Below are 22366 nucleotides of genomic sequence, written 5' to 3'. Positions count from 1 at the left end.
ATTCCACCACTGTGGGACCAGGACAGACAGCAGTCGTGAGGGAGAAGTACAGGTGTGGCAAGGGGGAGGCGCCAGACGGCACAAAGTGGCAGAACGGAGGGGTCTTGTTGGTGTATAGGTCTTGATAAGTGATTGAGTATATACAGGGGCTGATCCCTTAACTGCCTGGTACACAAGCACCAAAGTTTTAAATGCAAGCCATAACAGGAAGCCAGTGGAGATTTCTGAGCAAGGGGATGACGTGAATGTCTGGAAACATTGAATACCAGACGGGCTACAGCATTCTGGATCAGTTGTAGGGGTCTGATGCAGATGCTGGAAGGCCAGCCAGCTGAGAATTGCAATAGACCAGGTGGGACAGGACCATTGCTTGGACGAGGAGTTGAGTGGAGTAGGTGGTGAGGAAGGGTCGGATTCTCTGGATGTTGTACAGGAAGAACCTGCATGCCCGGGTCACCGTAGCGATGTTCTCGGAGAAGGACAGCCTGTTGTCCATCACCACTCCAAGGTTTCTTGCACTAGGGGATGAGGTCACTGGTATCCCCTAGTGAGATGGAAAAATCAGAGAAGGGAGAGGTTAGAGCAGGGATGAAGATTACCTCCGTCGTACCTGGGTTGAGCTTTAGATGGTGGTTGCCCATCCAGCTCTGGATGTCTCTCAGGCAGGCGGAGATATGGGTAGAGACCTGTGTGTCTGATGGGGGGAAGGAGTGAAAGAGTAGGGTGTCATTGGCATAACAATGATATGAGATGCCATGAGCAGAGATAACAGGGCCAAGGGATCTTGTGTAAATGGAGAAGAGGAGGGGTCCGAGGACTGAGCCCTGGGGGACTCCTGTGACAAGGGTGTGATTTGATTACAATTGATGTGTCACCATATTGGCAATGGCAATGCTCACTCTTGGCTGACACACTCTGAGCAGTGGCTCTCCTCCCACTTCAGTGCATGACAAGTCAAGCACAATGAAGTCTTTTTCTTCCTCAAACTACCCCTGCTCCAAACCACAGATCTCCAGACTCCAAAGATAAAGATATTTGTAAATACATGTAAAAAATACTGCAAACTGCCTTCACTTATGGCTGCCATGACAATTTCTGTTTTATTTGACAAATCAAAACAAAGTGGGCGTGATGAATACAGGTAAATAATTGCTTTTGAATCTACTGACAAGCTTGTGCTCAGAGAGAGTTTTTTTTCCCCATCAAATACTTTGTGTTCTCTGGTGTGCACTGTGGTGTTCCTTTTTGAACGGCATTTAAAAACTCATTCATGTGCTCCTTCCAGGCTGGTGAGATCTGACTCAATGTCCAGTCTTCTGTCAATGGAGAGTGACCGTTCCAGTGACCGTTCACCACTTTTCAGCAAGGAGACTGAGTGCATGGAATCAATGAGGTGAGGTCACCTGGCCCACAGTCTGGTGTGTCTCAACTGAACTAATAATACAACTAAAGTTATACACAGTGGGTTCCAGAATTATTGGCCCCCGTAATAGAAATTAAGAAAAAAGGCTGCATATAATAAACAACACATGGCTGACACACCCTGAGCAGTGGCTCTCCTCCTACTTGCATGGCAAGTCCCAAATTTCCTCAGGGGTTGGGATTGTCTAAATCAATGGTGAAAATGCTAAATCTCCAGTACGCTAGCTCACAACATTCCAGCCGCCGGCCAGAAAATAGAGCCCGAAGAATACAAGCCTGCACTACAAGCCTTTTTAGTGTAAAATTCCCTCACAAATTAGTGGACACACAATTTTAGCCACTAGTGGTTATCCTCAGTTCATATATCCATTGATGCATTCACAGCTTAAAATATTCATTTCCCAATGATAAGAATTTTCTCTCTCCTGTGTCAGAGCTCTGTCCCAGCCTAGAGAAGTAACCTGTCACGTCTGCCCGGCCAGAGCTGTGAAGGTCTGTCACACTTGCTCTGCCTCCTACTGTGAAGCTGACATTAGACACCATTACAATACAGAAGAAATGCATAAACTAGAGGACATCAATGATGACTTGGCCAGGAAACTCCTTTCAGGCTCTATGGGGACAAAGGAGCGTGACACACAGGTAAGAGGCCCTCACTTATTCCCCTAAAGGTGTTTGTGCCTGTCAGGTATTCATGTTCCCCTGGCCTGTAGATTCACACACCCATTCACTCCTCTTTACATCACCAGTGATCCCTGTAGACTTTAGTGTTTAATGTGGTTCTATTTGTTTCTGCATTTACCTGCAGTCATCAGTGGAAGATGCTCAATCTTTGTACCAAAGTGGTTGGAAACAAGAAAGGAGTAAGTATTGTCTGGCGTACGTTTTGCTACGGACTAGAAGCAAACAATTCCAAGTTACACTAAAATTTACAGAATGTCAAGAAACTAAAAAATATTCATGTATTTTGGGCTCTGTTTACAACAGTAAGTATGTATATTTTCTTTTCCTAAGCAGGGCAGATGTGTACAATGAAAATTTATTTTAAATTAACTAAACTGAACTGTGAACTGAAAATGTTTAGGCAAGATGTTGGAAGCATGATTGTCTGGAAGCATGATTGCAGAAATGGCTTGAAATGTGTAAATCAAGCCAGAATATAGCATCATAACTGTGTTAGCCAATGCAATAACACAAATCATGATGCAGTTTGCCAAATATTTTGTACTGAAAGGCAATAATGTTTATATATTTTTTGAAGAACACTTATAGTCTTATTGTTTTATTATGTGCAGCCACAGATTTTTACATTTCATTTGGCAGACGCTCCGACATGAGGTCCAGAAGGTTGCCTGCTTTGTGGGTGGGAGGGGAAAGAGTGAGGGTAAGGTCAAAAGAAGAAAGGAGGGAGAGAAAGGTAGACTAGGTGGACACCGAGTTGAGGTTGAAGTCACCCAAGAGGAAAACTACATATTACTACATAGTGAAATGAGGGCAGGCAGCATGAACAAAATCAAACAGACTCTCAGACAGCCTTGATGGACACTAATCTAAACACCACTTGTTTTAACTAATAAACAAACAAATAAACCGCAGAACACTATGACAACTAAACTGAATTAGAAACAGCAAACAAATGATACTTAACTAATCCAGGAGAAAATGCTACCAACCCACTGCAGAACACTAATGCACTGTTATGGGAATGCCGGTAAAGAATCCAAATGCAGACCAGAAATGAGCGCAAAAACAGGGCTTATTAAGTCCTCAAAAATCGACAATGCACAACAGCCGACCACAGGAATAAAAAGTAAAACACAAAAATCCAAAGCTCAGAAGTTACAGGGAATGTGGAACAAAAATATTCTACAAACAGAACAGCACAAAGGTAAGCAGAGTAAAAAATTTGACAGCATTTCTCACCAGCCTTACGGGCAGATACAGGTACGATCTGACAAAGACTGAACAGAAGGGAAGAACTTGAATAACAGAGGGAGGCTAATAATGGGCAGGAGACAACGAGGAACAGGGGGAACCAATCAGGGCAATGATTATGTAAATGAACCGAAGGGGGCGTGGCTAACAGAGGCAGGTGAGGGCGGGGTCAGGACAAGGAAAACAAGAGCACATGGTGAGGCAGACAATCAAAGGCAATACTAAGACAGTCATGACAAACATGAATATGAAAAATAATAAATTACAAAAATAAAAGGATAATAATGAAATTAATTCACAAAACACCGATCATGACATGCACACACAGTATAACTGATCCATTGGCTGGGAGTCCCCACCACTTCTCTGATGCAAGCCCCCCGGACTAACATTCCAACAGGCATCCCTCTGGCCGAAATAAACACTGTCACATCTGCTGTCAGACTTCTGATCTCGGGGAACCACCAAGAGAAGGTCGCCTTTCACATGATAGTCACCCCTGATAACCTGTGGTTCTGAGCAGACCCTGGCTTTTACATCACAACCCTCACAGGAAGAAACGCCCCCTAACCTGTCTTCTGTTCATCACAACATCTATCTGTCACAAGATCCGTCAAGTGTTCAGTTACCAACCGCAAGGAATTGCAACGTTTCCTGGGGTTCACCAACTTCTATAGATGTTTCATTGGAAACTACAGCTCTGTTGCTGCCCCTCTGACAGCCCTGACCTCCAGCAAAGTCACCTTCTGCTGGACCCCTGAAGCGGAGTTGGCCTTCCGAGAGCTCAAGAGATGCTTCTCTGCTACGGTCCTGATTTTGCCTGATCCCGAGAAGCAGTTCACCCTCGAGGTAGAAGCCTCCGGGGTCGAAACTGAAGGCAGGCAGTGGAGGTTGGGTACAAAAAGTGGCAGGCAGAAGTGGTGGTCAAACAGACAGGGTACAGAGCTTGTCAGACAGAAGACGTAGTCGTGGGATGAAGAAAAGTCAAAATCAAATCAAAACAAGACAAGGCATAACGCTCAAAAGTATCAAGGCACAAGAGGGACAATTTCGCAATTTGTGCTGGAAAGTAGCAGAGCGGACAGCTGTTTAGGATCATGATCATTGATTAAGCGGAAACAAGATGCAGGTGGAAGTGATCAGCATGCAAAGGGAATAACACTGGGAACAGGTAGGAAATAGGAGTGGATACTGAACGAGGGATGATTAGTGGGTAATTGGTTAATGTGTTAGTATCTACGCTGATCTAATGTTAGTCGGTTTATAATTAGGAATGGAGGAGCAGGTGAGACTAATGACGGGCATGTTAATTGATTAGTTGGTTAATAACTACACTGGTCTGATGTTAGTTTGATTAATAATGGTTAGTCCTGTACAAGGGAAAACATAGGAATGATATCTAAAAAGGCAGAGACAGTAAGGGAACAGCAGAAATGACACAAAACCGAGCAGGGATCATGTAGAAGCGTAGATAAAGACGTGAATACACTCGATAATAATAAGGATAGTCAGATACACCCTGAAACGTGGCATGGAAAGCAGAGCGTGACAGAAAAATTCCACAGGTTCTGGAACATCTGTTAAGATCGACGTCATCATGAACACCAGTACATACCAAGATATTTAAATAACAAAACAACATTTTAATTTAATCTTTTGAATTCACTTTTGATTATCTGCTTATATAAGTACCCACATCATATAATGAAATATGAATCAATTAATTAATCAATTTTTATTTGTATAGCATTTCTTAAAAAGGGCCTTTGTCACAGCTTTACAGAGAAACCGGTCCCCAAGAGTATGCCTTGGGCAACAGTGGCAAAGATAAATTCCCTGGCTAACAGGAAGAAATCTTGAGCAGAACCTGACTCAGTAGGGGAAACCATCTACCACTGGTTCACACTGGTTTGAAAGAATTTTAAGAGATGAATAAATGTACATGAATGTCCAATTAAAAAGTCGAAGCAGAGATGCGGTAGAGGGATGGTGGCAGGAACACCAATGGGTGGCTCTGTCTGGCAAGGGGACTGGCTTGGTGCAACTGCTGAATCAGCAGTGGCAGGAGGGACGTGCACAGCTGGTTTTGGGCTGGAGGGTTATAGGTTAGTAGGCTGTTTCCAGGCATAGAGGAATACCTGCAATTTGGCAGAGCGCCATTTGCGCTGAAGTTGGTGTGAAGCTTGCTTGGGAGCAGGAGTATGGTCATTGTACCAAGGTGCTAATTTCTTATGGCAGACTGTTCTCTTCTTAAGAGGTGCGATAGTATCCATGGTTCTGCAAAGTAGGTTATTTATGTCGTCGGTCAGCTGATCAATTGAGTTAATGCTAGCTGTGTATGCATTTTGGCTGGAGCCAAGAAAATCCCCACAGTGCACAAGTGAGCCAGGGAGTTAATCAATAAAGCATTTGCAGTCCTGAAGGAAAGCTTACGGCTAAAGTAGAAAGTAGGATCTGGTGACACGTGACAGACTTGTGAAAGTTGGAAAGAAATTAATAATGGTCTGATAACACAGGATTAGAGAGTATGGTTATGGGAATGTGTGGACTGTATATATTGATCAAAGCCAATAGATTCAATGATAGACTGGAATGCTGATCTGAGAGCATCACCTTCACTATCCATGTGAGTATGAAAATCCCCTGCAATTACTATTTATCTGAATTAAAAACGAGTCTGGAAAGGAAATCAGCAAATTCAAGTAAGAAACCACTGTATGGCCCTGGTGGCCTGTACACAATTACAAGGATAAAACTGACAGCTTTTTTTGTCCGGATGTGCAAAACGCACTGCCTGTAATGCTCTGACTAAGAAGTCAAGAAGAGGAGCTCTGAGGTGGATAAGGGAGGGTCCTCTGGTGTTTGTGAAATGGATGGACACACGAGAGGTATCTGTCTGCTCCCCAATCCATGCAGCCTTCACTGGGGACACAATTGAACGGAGGGTGAAGCAAGACGGTTTCTGGATTACCAAGAACTTTCCATGCCCCTCGCCTATCATCGATTATAATGCACACATGGGGGGTGTTGATCTGTCCGATCAACTGATACAGTATTACACAGCACAGCACAAAACCATGAGATGGTATCGGAAATAGTTTTTTAATACTTTTTTGGACATTGCTGCAACAAATGCATACATTCTGCACAGAGAACTGTCATCACTGGGACAGCAGGAAGCAATGACACACAAGGCTTTTGTGGAGGAGCTCGCTGCACAGCTGTGTGGTGTCTCACAGAATGTACCAAAAAAACCTCAACCGGTCAATTGTGATCATGTGCCTGTGCCTACAGCCACACAGACTCTGGATGCCAGCAAGATGGCGTCGTATGGTCGCAAGATGTGCACACTTTGCAGGATGGACACTGGGAAAAAACTGAGCACTCCTTGGAAGTGTAAAAGCTGTGATGTCCCCCTGTGCTTGCAGCTGAACAGGAACTGTTTTGAAAAATGGCACGCAAAACCTTGATGTCTTTGTAAATGGCATCTTCATTGCACTATTTTGCACTTCTGGTTAGATGCCAAACTGTATTTCATTGTGATAGGACTTGGGCAGTGACATCTTAGTTGAATCTAATCTAATCTAATGTAGTTTGTGTGGTGATTTCAATTCAATTTCCTGAATCAGAAAATGTATTTGTCTTCTAAATGGCTCACTGAGTATTGCTTTGTCTTAGAGGTAGGGAGGGGTCAGGCCAGGTGTGAAAAGCCTACTTACCTGGCAGGACCACATACCTCATAAATATTCATTGAAGAAAGGCCATTAGCCCTCCCATTGTCAGCTGCTGCTGAAAAATAGTAGTGACAACACTACTTTTTGTAATTTATTTTATATTTCTAATTGGATTTCCAACAATATTTTGTCATCTTTTGATACCCAAGACCGAGATGAACACGTTTCAGTGATCCAAAAATTCCGTTACAATTGTTTAGTGTGTGTTTTTACTCAAGTTCTATGTGTGTTCAAAACTACTGTTTACATTTTGTGTGATTCTAGAGCAATTTGCAACCAACATATGACTCTAACCTACTTACTGTTGCCATATTATTGTAGTTGAGTTTGTGCTCAAAACAAAGACATGAAACACATTGGAATCACTGTATATAAAGTTCATTAAAATGATACAAATGTCAGAGCATGGCACAGTCACCAGTTTTCCTAATTTTGCCATTGAGACCCCAGGGGGTTAACCATGTGACAGTGTACACCCATTCAAGCTGTAGTGTACTATACCATGTCGATATTATAAGAAATGTTATCAATGAAAAGGTTTTCATGATTTATATTGATTCATTTGTAATTGTGTAATTTTATTTTCCTGCAATGTTACTGTCACGATAATGCATCACTGTGAACAAATTGATTCAGGCGACAATTTCAGTCATTGAATTAAGATGAGTATTTTTCATTGTCATTTCACTTTAAATTGTTCTGTGGAATAATTTGTTCAATCATGTGTTCTCTGATGTTTTCCAGTGTATAATCCAAACAGTATCCTTCAGAAGTGGCCATGGCTGAAGGGCTTAGGTTTACTCATTACTTTTGGATGTGCCCTGATCATTATCATTTTTACTCTGAAAGGTAATAATGAATTTATGTCCTTTGGGTTCAGCCAGGAGAACAGTGCTGGATAACTCAATGAGATAAGCAAATGTAATTGTTCAAAATATGTTTGATAGTATTTACAGAATGTCTTTTTTTCCATCTTTTCTCTCTCTCTCTCTCTCTCTCTCTCTCTCTCTCTCTCTCTCTCTCTCTCTCTCTCTCTCTCTCTCTCTCTCTCTCTCTCTCTCTCTCTCTCTCTCTCTCTCTCTCTCTCTCTCTCTCTCTCTCTCTCTCTCTCTCTCTCTCTCTCTCTCTCTCTCTCTCTCTCTCTCACACACACACAGCTACAGTCCTCTCCAAAAGTAATGGAACACCAAGGCCAATTCTTTTGTTTTTGCAATACATTGAATACATTTTGGCTTGAGATAAAAGCTGAACATAATGGTAAATGGCAGGCATTTATATAGCGCCTTTATCCAAAGCGCTGTACAATTGATGATTCTCCATTCACCCATTCATACACACACTCACACACCGACGGTGATTGGCTGCCATGCAAGGCCCCGACCAGCTCGTCAGGAGCATTAGGGGGTTAGGTGTCTTGCTCAGGGACACTTCGACACAGCCCAGGCGGGGGATCGAACCGGCAACCCTCCGACTGCCAGATGACTGCTCTTACTGCCTGAGCCATGTCACCCCCCGAACATGAGACAAGAGTTCAGAATTTCAGCTTATATTTCCTTGTATTTACACGTAGATGTGTTGAACTACTTAGAACATAGCTCCTTTAGTATCAGACCACCCAATTTTTAGGTGTGCAAAAGCTTTGGAACAGATAACACTTAATATTCGGTAGCCTGTCCCTTGCTTGCAATAACTGCATCAAGCATGTGACGCATTGACATCACCAAACTGTTGCATTCTTCTTTTGTGATGCTTTCCCAGGATTTTGCTGCATTCTCCGTCAGTTTCTGCTTGTTGAGGGGGTGAAATGCATGCTCAATTGGGTTGAGGCCTTATGATTGACTTGACTTTTGTTGTGTTGGCTGAAATGGCCACATTTCTCCATAAGTTGGCAGACAGAAGGTCTTTGTAGACTTCTGAATTCATCCAGCTGTTACCATCATGGGTTACATCTTCAAGAAAGATTAGTGAGCCCACTCCAGAAGCAGCTATGCAAGCCTAGGCCATGACACTTGCTCCACTGTGCTTTACAGACAAGCTTGTGTTTTGGATCAGATCCCTTCTTTCTCCACACTTTGGCCTTTTCATCACTTTGGTAGAGGTTAATTTTGGTCTGATCAGTCCAAGAAACTTTGTTCCAGGACTTTTCTGGCTCATCTCTTTACTTCTTTGCAAATTGTAATATCGCCTTCTGATCCTTACTACTGATGAGTGGTTTATATCTTGTGGCATAGCCTCTATATTGCTGCTCTCTAAGTCTTCTTTGAACAGTTGATTGAGAGAACTTCTCCCCTGCCCTGTGGAGATTTTTTGTGATGTCACTGACTGATGTATTGGGGGGTTTTCTTCATAGCTCTCACAGTGTTTCTCTCATGAACTGCTGTTGTTTTCCTTGGTCGACCTGTTCGATGTCTGTTGCTCAGTACACCAGTGTTTTCTTTCTTTTTCAGGACATTCCAAATCGTTGTACGAGCCATCCTCAAGGCTTTGATCGATTTTCCCTCTTTTCTAAGCTTCAAAAGGGCTTGCTTTTTTCCCAAAGACAGCTCTCTTGTCTTCATGTTGATTTAGCTTTTCTAACACAAATGCGGTCTTCAACCGAAGGCTAAAACCTTAGATATTATAGTAGAGTAGATATTAGTAGATATTAGTAGATATTCAGAACTATTATTGTACAACCAATAAATCAAACAGCACACATCTGGGCAACAAGAAACACCTGTCAGTCACATGTCCCAATACTTCTGCTCACCTTAAAATCGGGTGGTCTGATACAACAGGTATAACAATACCTTTGGAGGGGACTGTACAATTCTAATTTCACAGAAATTGTCATGTAATATGTGTGCAGCTGCAGGCTACTTTAATCTCAGTTATGAGATATGATGAATAACTCCTGCACTGTATTTTCTCACAGAGTCTGGAAGGAGACCTGCACTTCATAAACTGTCGATTATGTTGATGGGCAAGACTGGAGTAGGGAAGAGTGCAACTGGAAACACCATCCTGGGGAGAGAGGTGTTTAAAGAGGGAGTTTCCCCTGTGGCTGTTAGCTTAAGGTGTGAGACACATAGTGCAGAGGTGGCAGGGTGGAGTGTTACTGTGATCGACACACCTGGGATCTTTGACATATATATTTCTAATGATGAAATCAAGCGTGAAATGGAAGAAAATGTCAATCAATTTTTCCTGCTAGTGGTCAGGCTGGGGAGATTCACATTGGAAGATAGGAACACTGTAAAATGGATCCAGGATAATTTTGGAGAATGTGCTTTGAAATACTCATTGGTGCTTTTCACTGGAGGAGATGAGCTGATAATACCAGTGAAGGAGTTTCTGAGAAAAAGCAGAGATCTCCAGGAATTCATCAACAGCTGTGGTGGCCAATATCATGTGTTTAACAACAGAGAAAAGAACAACCGCACTCAGGTTACAGAGCTTCTGGATAAGATTGAGACAGTGCTGTTTACCATGCAAGGATACCACCACACTACTACGATGATCCAGCAGGTTCAAAGAAAGATACAATCAGAGGAGGAGAGAAAGAGAGAGGAGGCTGAGAGAGAGATCAGAACTGAGGAGGAGAGAAAGAGAGAGGAGGCTGAGAGAGAGATCAGAACAGAGGAGGAGAGAAAGAGAGAGGAGGCTGAGAGAGAGGTGAGAACAGAGGAGGAGAGAAAAAGAGAGGAGGCTGAGAGAGAGATCAGAACAGAGGAGGAAAGAAAGAGGCAGGAGATTACCTATATTTCTGTCCTGGTTGGATCAATTGGAGTAATTATTACTGTGCTGATAGCAGTGATATTTGGAAAACACAAAATCCAAATGAATGAGATGGAGATCAGAGGAGAAGCGGAGAGAAAGAAAGAGGAGGCTGAGAGAGAGATCAGAAGAGAGGAGGAGAGAAAGAAAGAGGAGGCTGAGGGAGAGATCAGAACAGAGGAGGAGATAAAGAGAGTGGAGGCTGAGCGAGAGATCAGAACAGAGGAGGAAAGAAAGAGAATCGAGGCTGAGAGAGAGATCAGAAGAGAGGAGGAGAGAAAGAGAGTGGAGGCTGAGAGAGAGATCAGAACAGAGGAGGAAAAAAAGAGAGTGGAGGCTGAGAGAGACATCAGAACAGAGGAGGAAAAAAAGAGAGTGGAGGCTGAGAGAGAGATCAGAAGAGAGGAGGAAATAAAGAGAGTGGAGGCTGAGAGAGAGATCAGAACAGAGGAGGAGAGAAAGAGAGTAGAGGCTGAGAGAGAGATCAGAAGAGAGGAGCAGAGAAAGAGAGTGGACGCTGAGAGAGAGTTCAGAAGAGAGCAGGAGAGAAAGAAAAGTTTTTTTTCATGGTGATAATGATGATCCAAAAGAGGAGAGAAAGTGGACTAAGCAATTAGGGAACTAAGCAATTTTATGAGAATCAGATTCTCCCAGTATGAAACTTAACTTTAAAGTCATCAACAGAAAAATGTCCCTTAGTCAGGTAGTGAATTGCAAGCATAAAAACCAAATGCAAACTGAACACAGAGCTGCTCCTTTGCGTCGAAAGGAGCCAATTGAGGTGGTTTGGGCCTCCTGGGTGCCTCCCTTTGGAGGTTTTCCGGGCTCGTCCACCTGGGCGGAGACCCCGAGGTAGACCCAGAGCCCGCTGGAGAGATTATATATCTCTCCTGGCCTGGGAACGCCTCGGGATCCCCCAGGAGGAGCTAGAATGTGTTGCTGGGGAGAGGGAATACCCGGCTTGGCCTACTGCCACCGCGACCCGACTCCGGATAAGCGGGTGATAATGGATGGATGGATGGTTCAAGATAAAAAGTTTTGTTTCTTGACAACGTTTCAGTAAAATAAAAATAAAAACGAAAAATGAATATCATCAAGAATAATACATTTCCTGCTTCAGTGCGCCACCAGGGAGGATGCCAGGGTGGTAGATGGGTGTGAAACAGGAGATTACTGTTTGCTTTGGTGACAATGCCCATTTGGTTTCCTTCCACATCACATGCATACAAAATAATGCATATTCACCTCATCAGGGACAGGTACCTGCATTTTATATCAGCATTTTTCTTCAGGAGGTTTGGGGCATAAAAGCTCATTCTAATACAACATGATTTTATGATTGAAATGATATGCTTCATCCTGTAATTAAGACTATTTTTGCTCTATTAATAAATTGTTATTGATCTGAATTTTGGACTACAAGTTTTACTTCACAAAGGACCAAATTCCTACACATAGCAACACTGGAGTCATTGCTTTAATACAGACATAATTTATTAATTTCACTGATATTAACAGACACACTTACACATCCTGATACAGTACCCAATACACACATACATGAAGACACCCGTATACAATACAAATTCTTTAATTACTAGGTATGCAACATCTATGTAAAAAAAAAAGTGCAGCAACAACAGAAATATACAATTAAGCAAAGGGACTGAAACAAGTATATAAACCTGTACCAAAAAAAGGCATTTTACAATGTTCCAATGTTCAATGGTGGGGGTGGGGGCTTGGAAGAACTGTGTGTGTGTACATGCATGTGTCTGTGTGCGTGTGTGTGTGCGCGTGTGCGTGCATGCGTGTGTTTGCGTGCGTGCGAGTGTATATGCGTGTGTGTGTAGTGTGTGGGTGTGTGTGTGTACATGCGCGTGTCTGTGTGCATATGCTTCATTTTCCTCTCTCAGCTGATCAAGATAATTGATCTTTGTTTCTCCTTTTCATAAAAGGCAGTGGTCTGAAACTCACTCCAGGTCATCTCCCTTGCCATGCCTTGTGCTTGGTATTGGGAAAATACCTTAGCTGGGCAGTATATGTACTGGCCAGGCACACCAGGGAGTGGAGACGGAGGGGGAGAATTTGTTGCTGGCTCTAGTTTTTTGCACCATTCTCTGCTAATTTTAGATTGTTCCCAGGAGATCAGCAGTTTCTGAGATACTCAAATCACCATATCTGACACCAACAATCATTCCACGGTCGAAGTCACTTAGATAACATTTATTCAAATGGAAAATCACCTCTTGACCATGTCTGCATGCTTTTATGCATGCATTCACATGATTGGGTGATTAAATATTTGCATTAACAACATGGTGTACAGGTCTACCTAATAAAGCGCTCACTGAGTTTATAACTGTCTATATTTCCTTGTTTTGTTATAATCTGTTAAACTGAGCCCAGACATCAATTATGTCTTACATTTGTGTATGGAATGGGCCTTGTGATTACTTTGAATGCAAAACATTTGCCCTCCCTATCCTCGACTTAATTTCCCAAACTAAGTGTACCAAGAGGCACCCTTTCCTCTATACTGCAAATTCTGTAAGAATCATGACATAGCACCAGACCTAGAATTGATTTATCTCTTGTAGGCTGACTGACATACTGTGGCACAAAAGATTTTCCTTGTCTTGTCACCAATTCCCAATTAATAGTGGAGTAATGGAAGTCACCCATGATAATAGTCTCACCTCCACTACAAGCTTGTTTTCCATTTTCAAAGAGCACTGCATTGTCTGAAGCGGGGGGCATAAGACCCTTCTCATGTTCCCCTATGAGCTTAATTTTCTATACATTAAAATTTTCTTTCCCACTTTCCCTGCAAGTCCTTAGTTGATCTAATCCTCTGCTACCCTAAGCATACACTGGCCCAGTGTAAAATTGGTCCGCTCACCCCTCTCCAAGGGTCTTCAGTGCATTTGTCCCTGGTTATTATTTGCACTTTATTTTATGTCGCTCTGGATAAGAGCGTCTGCCAAATGACTGTAATGTAAGGTTATAATTAGGCTATTTGCCAATGTAATTATTCCCTATTTATATTATAGATATAATGTCTGATTCAACAAGTTAGAAAATGAGTCAATAATACAATTATGTTCGTGACTGTTTACTACAAAATTGGGAACATAGGACAATTGAAAGAAAGAGGGGCCTCAATTTGGCAGTAAAAGTAGGAGTACCTGGAGACACTCTCAGCAGCCACAACCAATACGACAACCCACGAGTTAAAGTCAGGGTTCATACAGTGTTTGAATGAGGATATTTCCATTCATATAGGGAAACGCGTGTAGGAATCGCATCCCTTCAATAAAAAAAAAGTCAGGACAATAGGCGACACAAAAGGCAAAACTTGAACGTGTATTTAAAATGTTTACTTTATGCATTTATGCAGGTTCACTGCTAGCAAAATTGTCACAACTATCTGCGGTTAAGTGGTCTTAAATGCATGAATATAAATTACTTTCTATTAACTCATGATTTGGAGTAGCTACTGTTTACTAATACTTGGCGTGTTGAGCCTAAAATGTCTACTCTGTTCAAGTTAGACTGTAAATGCACATGCGCTGCACAAATACCGTTACAATGATTTATAATTAACCTATAATTCTAAATGCCGCCCGACAACAGTCCGTACTCCCCTCTGATTGGCCAGTGGTCCCCAGAAAACACACGCAGTGAGACTAGTGAGCGCTGCGCGGAAATTAAGTCCTGTCTGTGAACGAGAAGCTAAGGTAGAAGGATTGGTCGACATATATGAAACGATAAGGTATGGAATTGTATTGTCTAAGCCTAAAATAGCCAAAATAATGGTTACGCAGAACGTAATACATTTGATGTGACAAGTAACTCGGGGGGAGATGCAGGCCGGTTGGTTCTTCCCTCCCGGGCATGGCTACGTGGTTTAATTGAAATGGAGGATTAGCAATTAAGAGGTGGCTGATGTGCGGTTAAATGATCTTAAATGCATATTCACTGGTGGCAAAATTGTAATATCTCGTTGAACGGAGCATGCTGAGGCCAATAACGATTCACTGTAATAATGAGGTCCTGCAGAAATCAGGAAGCATAAATGCGTTTCTGAAGTACTAGAAAAACTTGTTGAAACCTGTAACTCTAAATGCTGCCTGAAAACAGTCCGTACTCGTTTCTGATTGGCACGTGGTCCACAGAAAACCACACAGTGAAACTTTGAGCACAGAGCGCTGACTATGACAAACCGTTGTAATATAAATGAAAAAAAGAAGACGAAGAATTGTAGTTAATAATTGCATGTTGAAACTGAAAAAGAATAACTTGGTAAACCAAAAAATATTTGATTGTTTGAAAACAGGCTGCACGGATGGGTAGCACTGCCGCCTCACAGCAAGGAGGTCCTGGGCCTCTCTGTGTGGTGTTTGCATGTTCTCCCCGTGTTTGCATGGGTTTCCTCCGGTTTTCCAGGTTAGGCTGATTGGAGAGTCTAAATTGCCCGTAGGTATGAGTATGTGAGTGAATGGTATGTGTGCCCTGCGATGGACTGGCGACCTGTCCAGGGTGTATTCCTGCCTTTTCGCCCAATGTATGCTGGGATAGGCTCCAGCCCCCCTGCGACCCTGTTCAGGATAAGTGGGTTAGGATAATGAATGAATGTTTGAAAACATGTAGTATTTTACTGTATTTTAAATTCACTTTAGAATTTTCTTTGATCAAAATGTTTCATTTTCGGTTTTTGTCATGCGCTTACAGGTGCATCTCAAAAAAATCTTATATCGTGGAAAAATGTTTTTTTTTGTAATTTCATTCAAAAAGTGAAACTTTCATATATTCTAGATTCATTACACATAAAGTGAAATATTTAAAGCCTTTTTTTGTTCTAATCTCTTTTTGTTCTAAAGTTTACAGCTCTTGAAATGAAAAATCCAGTATCTCAAAATATTAGAAATAGAATATTACATGAGACCAATCAAAAAATTGATTTATAATATTGTATTTCACCTGCCAAAACAGATGAACATTGAGCTATAGACATGAACCAAGGCAGAAATCAAACAAAGCTGTGTAACCAAAGTTTGCTTTTCAGCATGACACAGTAATGAAGTTGCTGGTTTACCAGTTCAGACCAGGGGGGTGTACTACAAAGGGAGCTTAACATACCCAGGGTTTCTTTGCGTTACCTGGCATGAAAATATAAATATTGTTTTGTTTGTTGTACACCGTGAAATGTCTTTTCCACCATAATTTGTGTTGTCGCCACTATGTGCCGTCCTGTAACACTGGCCTATTGCCTCCATTTCATCACAATGCTGCATTGATTGTCTACAAGCTGTAAATGTTCCAGACCTTTATCATGCGATCATGAGGTAAGGGAAAGAATAAGGCTGTGATTTTTCTGTTGACAGTCTGCCATTGGTAAATGACCTTCCATGGAACCCATTCTTCTTGAAAATGAGCCTGTATTTAGATGAACAGGATGAGGCCACTACCTCTAAAATCAGCCAGGTTTTGGGGAAAGAGGAGGCTGAAAAGGCATCTGAAAAGGAAACATCTGATGACACCAGGGACGCTGTTATATTTTGTATCGAGACTTTCACTCCAATAGATATCAGAGCACGACTGCTACACATCAGTCAGTCACTGTAGAGTGTTTATATTTTTACTTTTAGCTTTTATTTTTTGCATAATGTCTGTACTGTTGGAGGATATTAGTTTAGTGTTGCAAAGTTTACATTTGGCTTTATTTTCTGATATCTGCTCAAAGTGATTTATAAATAAAAAATGTATTTTGCGTTCTTTGCAAATATTCTTTTAGCAACGCCAATGTTTTATTTACTTACTTTACTTACTACACACTAACAAAGCTGTGTAACCAAAATGCGAACCTAAGGTCTCCTAATCTCCTAACAGCAATAATTTGACGCTGTTAAAGTAAATGGTTATAAATTATTTTAGTAGCGTTGGCACTATTTAGTACCATGAAGCCAGTCATCCACGCAGCATAGAACAGTTGGGGTAGCAAAGAATATCCTACCATAAGGGATTCCCATAAGGCTCTCTAAAACCTTCCTAGAATCGATGAATCACAGGTTGCATTTTTTGGGTTTTTCTACTAATGGTGCTGGATAGTTGGTTGTTGGCAACTGAATAATGAATTTGAGTGTATTTATTTTATTTTACCATTTATTTAGTACACTTTTAGTATTTTATCTATATTATTTGTATGTACTTGCATTTTACCAATCACCGCAGTTTAAAAGCTTGTATTGTTGGCTGTTTACTGCATTGGAAAAGGACACAAACAAAAAAATATATATATTTGATCAATATGAAAATACTAGGTATTTTTTATTCAAAAGATGAGCATTTTTGTAAGACTTGCGCTCTTTTATAAAAGTATTGGACAGTTTCTCACCCGGTTAGAACTACTTTTAAACGGACTAGTGCCTTTTCCAAAAAGCGTGTTTTCATGTGCTACGGTTGTTATTAAAATGTATTATTATTAAAATGTATATTATCAAAAGCGAGGCACCATTGAAAATGAACAGTGAAAAGCTTGCCGGTTAACTAGTGACTTTATAATTTTACACATGGTGCAACTGCAAGCCACGCGACTCACAGATTATACATTGGATGGACAGACCGACAGACAGAAATAAAAAGTAAAAATAAAAAATGAAAAAGAAGTAGAGATACTGACTGATCACTATGAGGCAGCTTCACCATAATTATAACATGATACAAAGTCCCCTTTTACATACATTTTCCAGGCTAGTTTTAACAGATATACAATAACGGAAAAAAGGCAGAGACATTTATTTAACATAAAAAGAGGGTCTGTTAAAATCAGAGAGAAAGAGAGAGGAGGAGAGAGAACGAGAGAGAGACAGAGACATATACAGTGGTGTGAAAAAGTGTTTGCCCCCTTCCTGATTTCTTATTTTTTTGCATGTTTGTCACACTTAAATGTTTCAGATCATCAAACAAATTTAAATATTAGTCAAAGACAACACAAGTAAACGCAAAATGCAGTTTACAAAAAAGTGATTGCCTCCTAAACCTAATAACTGGTTGGGCCACCCTTAGCAGCAACAACTGCAATCAAGCGTTTGCGATAACTTGCAATGAGTCTCTAACAGCGCTGTGGAGGAATTTTGGCCCACTCATCTTTGCAGAATTGTTGTAATTCAGCCACATTGGAGGGTTTTTCGAGCATGAACCGCCTTTTTAAGGTCATGCCACAGCATCTCAATAGGATTCAGGTCAGGACTTTGACTAGGCCACTCCAAAGTCTTCATTTTGTTTTTCTTCAGCCATTCAGAGGTGGACTTGCTGGTGTGTTTTGGATCATTGTCCTGCTGCAGAACCCAAGTTCGTTTCAGCTTGAGGTCACAAACAGATGGCCGGACGTTCTCCTTCAGGATTTTTTGGTAGACAGCAGAATTCAAGTCTTCCAGGTCCTGAAGCAGCAAAACAGCCCCAGACCATCACACTACCACCACCATATTTTACTGTTGGTATGATGTTCTTTTTCTGAAATGCGGTGTTACTTTTACGCCAGATGTAATGGGACACACACCTTCCAAAAAGTTCAACTTTTGTCTCGTCAGACCACAGAGTATTTTCCCAAAAATCAAGATGTTTTCTGGCAAAATTGAGGCGAGCCTTAATGTTCTTTTTGCTCAGCAGTGGTTTTCGTCTTGGAACTCTGCCATGCAGGCCATTTTTGCCCAGTCTCTTTCTTATGGTGGAGTCATGAACACTGACCTTAACTGAGGCAAGTGAGGCCTGCAGTTCTTTGGATGTTGTTGTGGGGTCTTTTGTGACCTCTTGGATGAGTCGTCGCTGCGCTCTTGGGGTAATTTTGGTTGGCCGGCCACTCCTGGGAAGGTTCACCACTGTTCCATGTTTTCGCCATTTGTGGATAATGGCTCTCACTGTGGTTCGCTGGAGTCCCAAAGCTTTAGAAATGGCTTTATAACCTTTTCCAGACTGATAGATCTCAATTACATTCTTTCTCATTTGTTCCTGAATTTCTTTAGATCTCAGCATGATGTCTAGCTTTTGAGGATCATTTGGTCTACTTCACTTTGTCAGGCAGGTCCTATTTAAGTGATTTCTTGATTGAGAACAGGTGTGGCAGTAATCAGGCCTGGGTGTGGCTAGAGAAATTGAACTCAGGTTTGATAAACCACAGTTAAGTTATGTTTTAACAGGGGGGGGCAATCACTTTTTCACACAGGGCCATGTAGGTTTGGATTTTTTTCTCCCTTAATAATAAAAACCTTAATTTAAAAACTGCATTTTGTGTTCACTTGTGTTGTCTTTGACTAATATTTCAATTTGTTTGATGATCTGAAAAATTTAAGTGTGACAAACATGCAAAAAAATAAGAAATCAGGAAGGGGGCAAACACTTTTTCACACCACTGTAGGTAGTGATTGTAGAGTCAGCAGTAAGTGTAACATTTGTTTTAGTAGACAGCAGGGTGTACATTAGTACACAGTCAGTGCGGCTCGTCTTCCCTTCTCCCGAAATTGCCTCATGATTGGAAAACGTTTTTTTCTTCGTTCTTGAATTTCTCTTGGATATTGGTCGTTCATACCGTAGTAAGTCCCTTTGAGTTCCCTTCCTTTGCTTTTTACGAGTTATTTTTGTTCATAGCGTTCAAATTTCACGGTAATTGCTCTTGGTCTTTTGTTGTTTTTTGCGCTGAGGCGGTGAACTTGGTGATGTGTTTTTTGTATAAAATTCCCTCACAATCAGTGCATGCACAATTTCAACTCAAAGACCATTAGTCGGGTTGATAAAGGAGGGAATTGTCCAGGTAACTTTAGGCAATTTGTAGAAATCTGTGAAAAGTTTCTGGGATTTTTTTAAATACTAATCTCATGATAGTACAGAAATTTAATTAAAAATTGAACTGGAATTTCTGTATTCTCCAGAGAACATGAAGCTAGCTGTGGTTAAGATAAATTAGCCTAGGTCAAGCAAGTCAAGTTAAACTTGTAAAGATTTCACCTTATCAGTTAAAAGATGAGGTAATTCTTTATTCATAGGCCTTTCTCTACATCTGCTGACCTAGATGTAAGGAAATGACAAAAATACAGTCAGGTCCATAAATATTAGGACATCGACACAATTCTCATCTTTTTGGCTCTATACACCACCACAATGGATTTGAAATGAAACGAACAAGATATGCTTTAACTGCAGACTTTCTGCTTTAATTTGAGGGTATTTACATCCAAATCAGGTGAACGGTGTAGGAATTACAACAGTTTCTACATGTGCCTCCCACTTTTTAAGGGACCAAAAGTAATGGGACAATTGGCTGCTCAGCTGTTCCATGGCCAGGTGTGTGTTATTCCCTCATTATCTGATTTACGAGGAGCAGATAAAAGGTCTAGAGTTCATTTCAAGTGTGCTTTTGGAATCTTTTGCTGTCAACTCTCAATATGAGATCCAAAGAGCTGTCACTATCAAGCCATCATTAGGCTGAAAAATCAAAACAAACCCATCAGAGAGATAGCAAAAAACATTAGGTGTGGCCAAATCAACTGTTTGGAACATTCTTAAAAAGAAAGAACCCTCAGCAACACCAAAAGACCCGGAAGACCACGGAAAACAACTGTGGTGGATGACAGAAGAATTCTTTCCCTGGTGAAGAAAAACCCCTTCACAACAGTTGGCCAGATCAAGAACACTCTCCAGGAGGTAGGTGTATGTGTGTCAAAGTCAACAATCAAGAGAAGACTTCACCAGAGTGAATACAGAGGGTTCACCACAAGATGTAAACCATTGGTGAGCTTCAAAAACAGGAAGACCAGATTATAGTTTGCCAAACAACATCTAAAAAAGCCTTTACAGTTCTGGAACAACATCCTATGGACAGATGAGACAAAGATCAACTTGTACCAGAATGATGGGAAGAGAAGAGTATGGAGAAGGAAAGGAACTGCTCATGATCCAAAACATACCACCTCATCAGTGAAGCATGGTGGTGGTAGTGTCATGGCGTGGGCATGTATGGCTGCCAATGGAACTGGTTCCCTTGTATTTATTGAAGATGTGACTGCTGACAAAAGCAGCAGGATGAATTCTGAAGTGTTTCGGGGCAATATTATCTGCTCATATTCAGCCAAATGCTTCAGAACTCATTGGACGGCACTTCACAGTGCAGATGGACAATGACCCGAAGCATACTGCGAAAGCAACCAAAGAGTTTTTTAAGGCAAAGAAGTGGAATGTTATGCAATGGCCAAGTCAATCACCTGACCTGAATCCGATTGAACATGCATTTCACTGAAGACAAAACTGAAGGGAAAATGCCCCAAGAACAATCAGGAACTGAAGACAGTTGCAGTAGAGGCCTGGCAGAGCATCACCAGGGATGAAACCCAGCGTCTGGTGATGTCTATGCGTTCCAGACTTCAGGCTGTAATTGACTGCAAAGGATTTGCAACCAAGTATTAAAAAGTGAAAGTTTTATTTATGATTGTTAGTTTGTCCCATTACTTTTTGTCCCTTAAAAAGTGGGAGGCACATATACAAACTGTTGTAATTCCTACACCGTTCACCTGATTTGGATGTGAATACCCTCAAATTAAAGCTGAAAGTCTGCAGTTAAAGCACATCTTGTTCATTTCATTTCAAATCCATTGTGTTGGTTTATAGAGCCAAAAAGATGAGAATTGTGTCGATGTCCCAATATTTATGGACCTGACTGTATATCAGGTGTAGGGCTTTTACTCTCTACAAAATAATGAGGATGACTAGTTATAATCTATACATCCTCACGTGGGCGCCAAATATGTACACGCAGAAGAGGTCCTCTCATCATTTTCTTTCCTTCCCCCTTCGAGAGTCTGTGCTTGCCCCTGCATTAGGGTCAATGTTTCTTTTGGATCTACGGACAGGATTGTGCTTAGAGAGTGTTTGTTCCCTTTGTGGTGATGAAAAACCATTTAGACCATTTTGTTTTTGGTAGTTCAGTTGTGTTCATATACTCTTTCCAGGAGGCGGAGAGCTTTATCACCTGCATCCAGTGTTCAGGGGCCCCAAGCACAGACCGGGGAGTATGTTGTCTTTATTCGGTCCATTACATTACATTACATTATTGGCATTTGGCAGACGCTCTTATCCAGAGCGACGTACAACAAAGTGCATACCCATAACCAGGGATAAGTTCGCTGAAAGACCCTAGAGGTAAGTACAATTTCAACTGCTACCTGTACAACAAAGATAAGGACAAGGGCCATTTTTTTTTTTTTTTTTTTTTTTTTGAACAAACCAATATCAATCAGAGCTCAGACAATGGCAGAATCGAGATGCAAAAGAATAATCGCAAAAACAAAGCAGAGGTCAAAAATCTGTGAAATGAAAACCAAAGGGATGTCGACAAAGGCAGAACAGAAATGTAAAAAAAACAAATAATCAGATGTTCAAACTAATCAGAAAGGGTAAGAGGGTAAGGCAAACTCAGAATCTAGGATAAAGGGTGTTTCTGTGAATCTCAAATAATCAGGCTTACTAGT

At 41.3% G+C, this 22366-nt stretch overlaps 1 protein-coding gene across 1 annotated transcript; it reads left to right on the top strand.

Annotated features, from left to right (window-relative positions):
* The first annotated feature begins 1131 nt into the window (after window positions 1-1131).
* LOC133121350 (GTPase IMAP family member 4-like) lies at window positions 1132-12767 on the top strand. Its single transcript, XM_061230551.1, has 4 exons — window positions 1132-1141; window positions 4079-4252; window positions 10006-10954; window positions 12764-12767. The coding sequence occupies exons 1-4, from the start codon at window positions 1132-1134 to the stop codon at window positions 12765-12767; spliced, it is 1137 nt and encodes a 378-aa protein (XP_061086535.1).
* The last annotated feature ends 9599 nt before the right edge of the window (window positions 12768-22366 follow it).

This window comes from Conger conger, chromosome 2, assembly GCF_963514075.1.
Source record: "Conger conger chromosome 2, fConCon1.1, whole genome shotgun sequence".
In the NCBI taxonomy this organism is placed as follows: Eukaryota; Metazoa; Chordata; class Actinopteri; order Anguilliformes; family Congridae; genus Conger; species Conger conger.
The sequence above is the reverse complement of the archived record's forward strand: the minus strand, read 5'-3'. Positions and strand labels throughout refer to the sequence as shown.

Excerpts from the sequence above, each read along its gene's own strand:
- LOC133121350 (XM_061230551.1), top strand. Across the intron at positions 4,253-10,005 it reads AGGCAGGCAGTGGAGGTTGG|AGTCTGGAAGGAGACCTGCA; the intron begins GTACAAAAAGTG and ends ATTTTCTCACAG.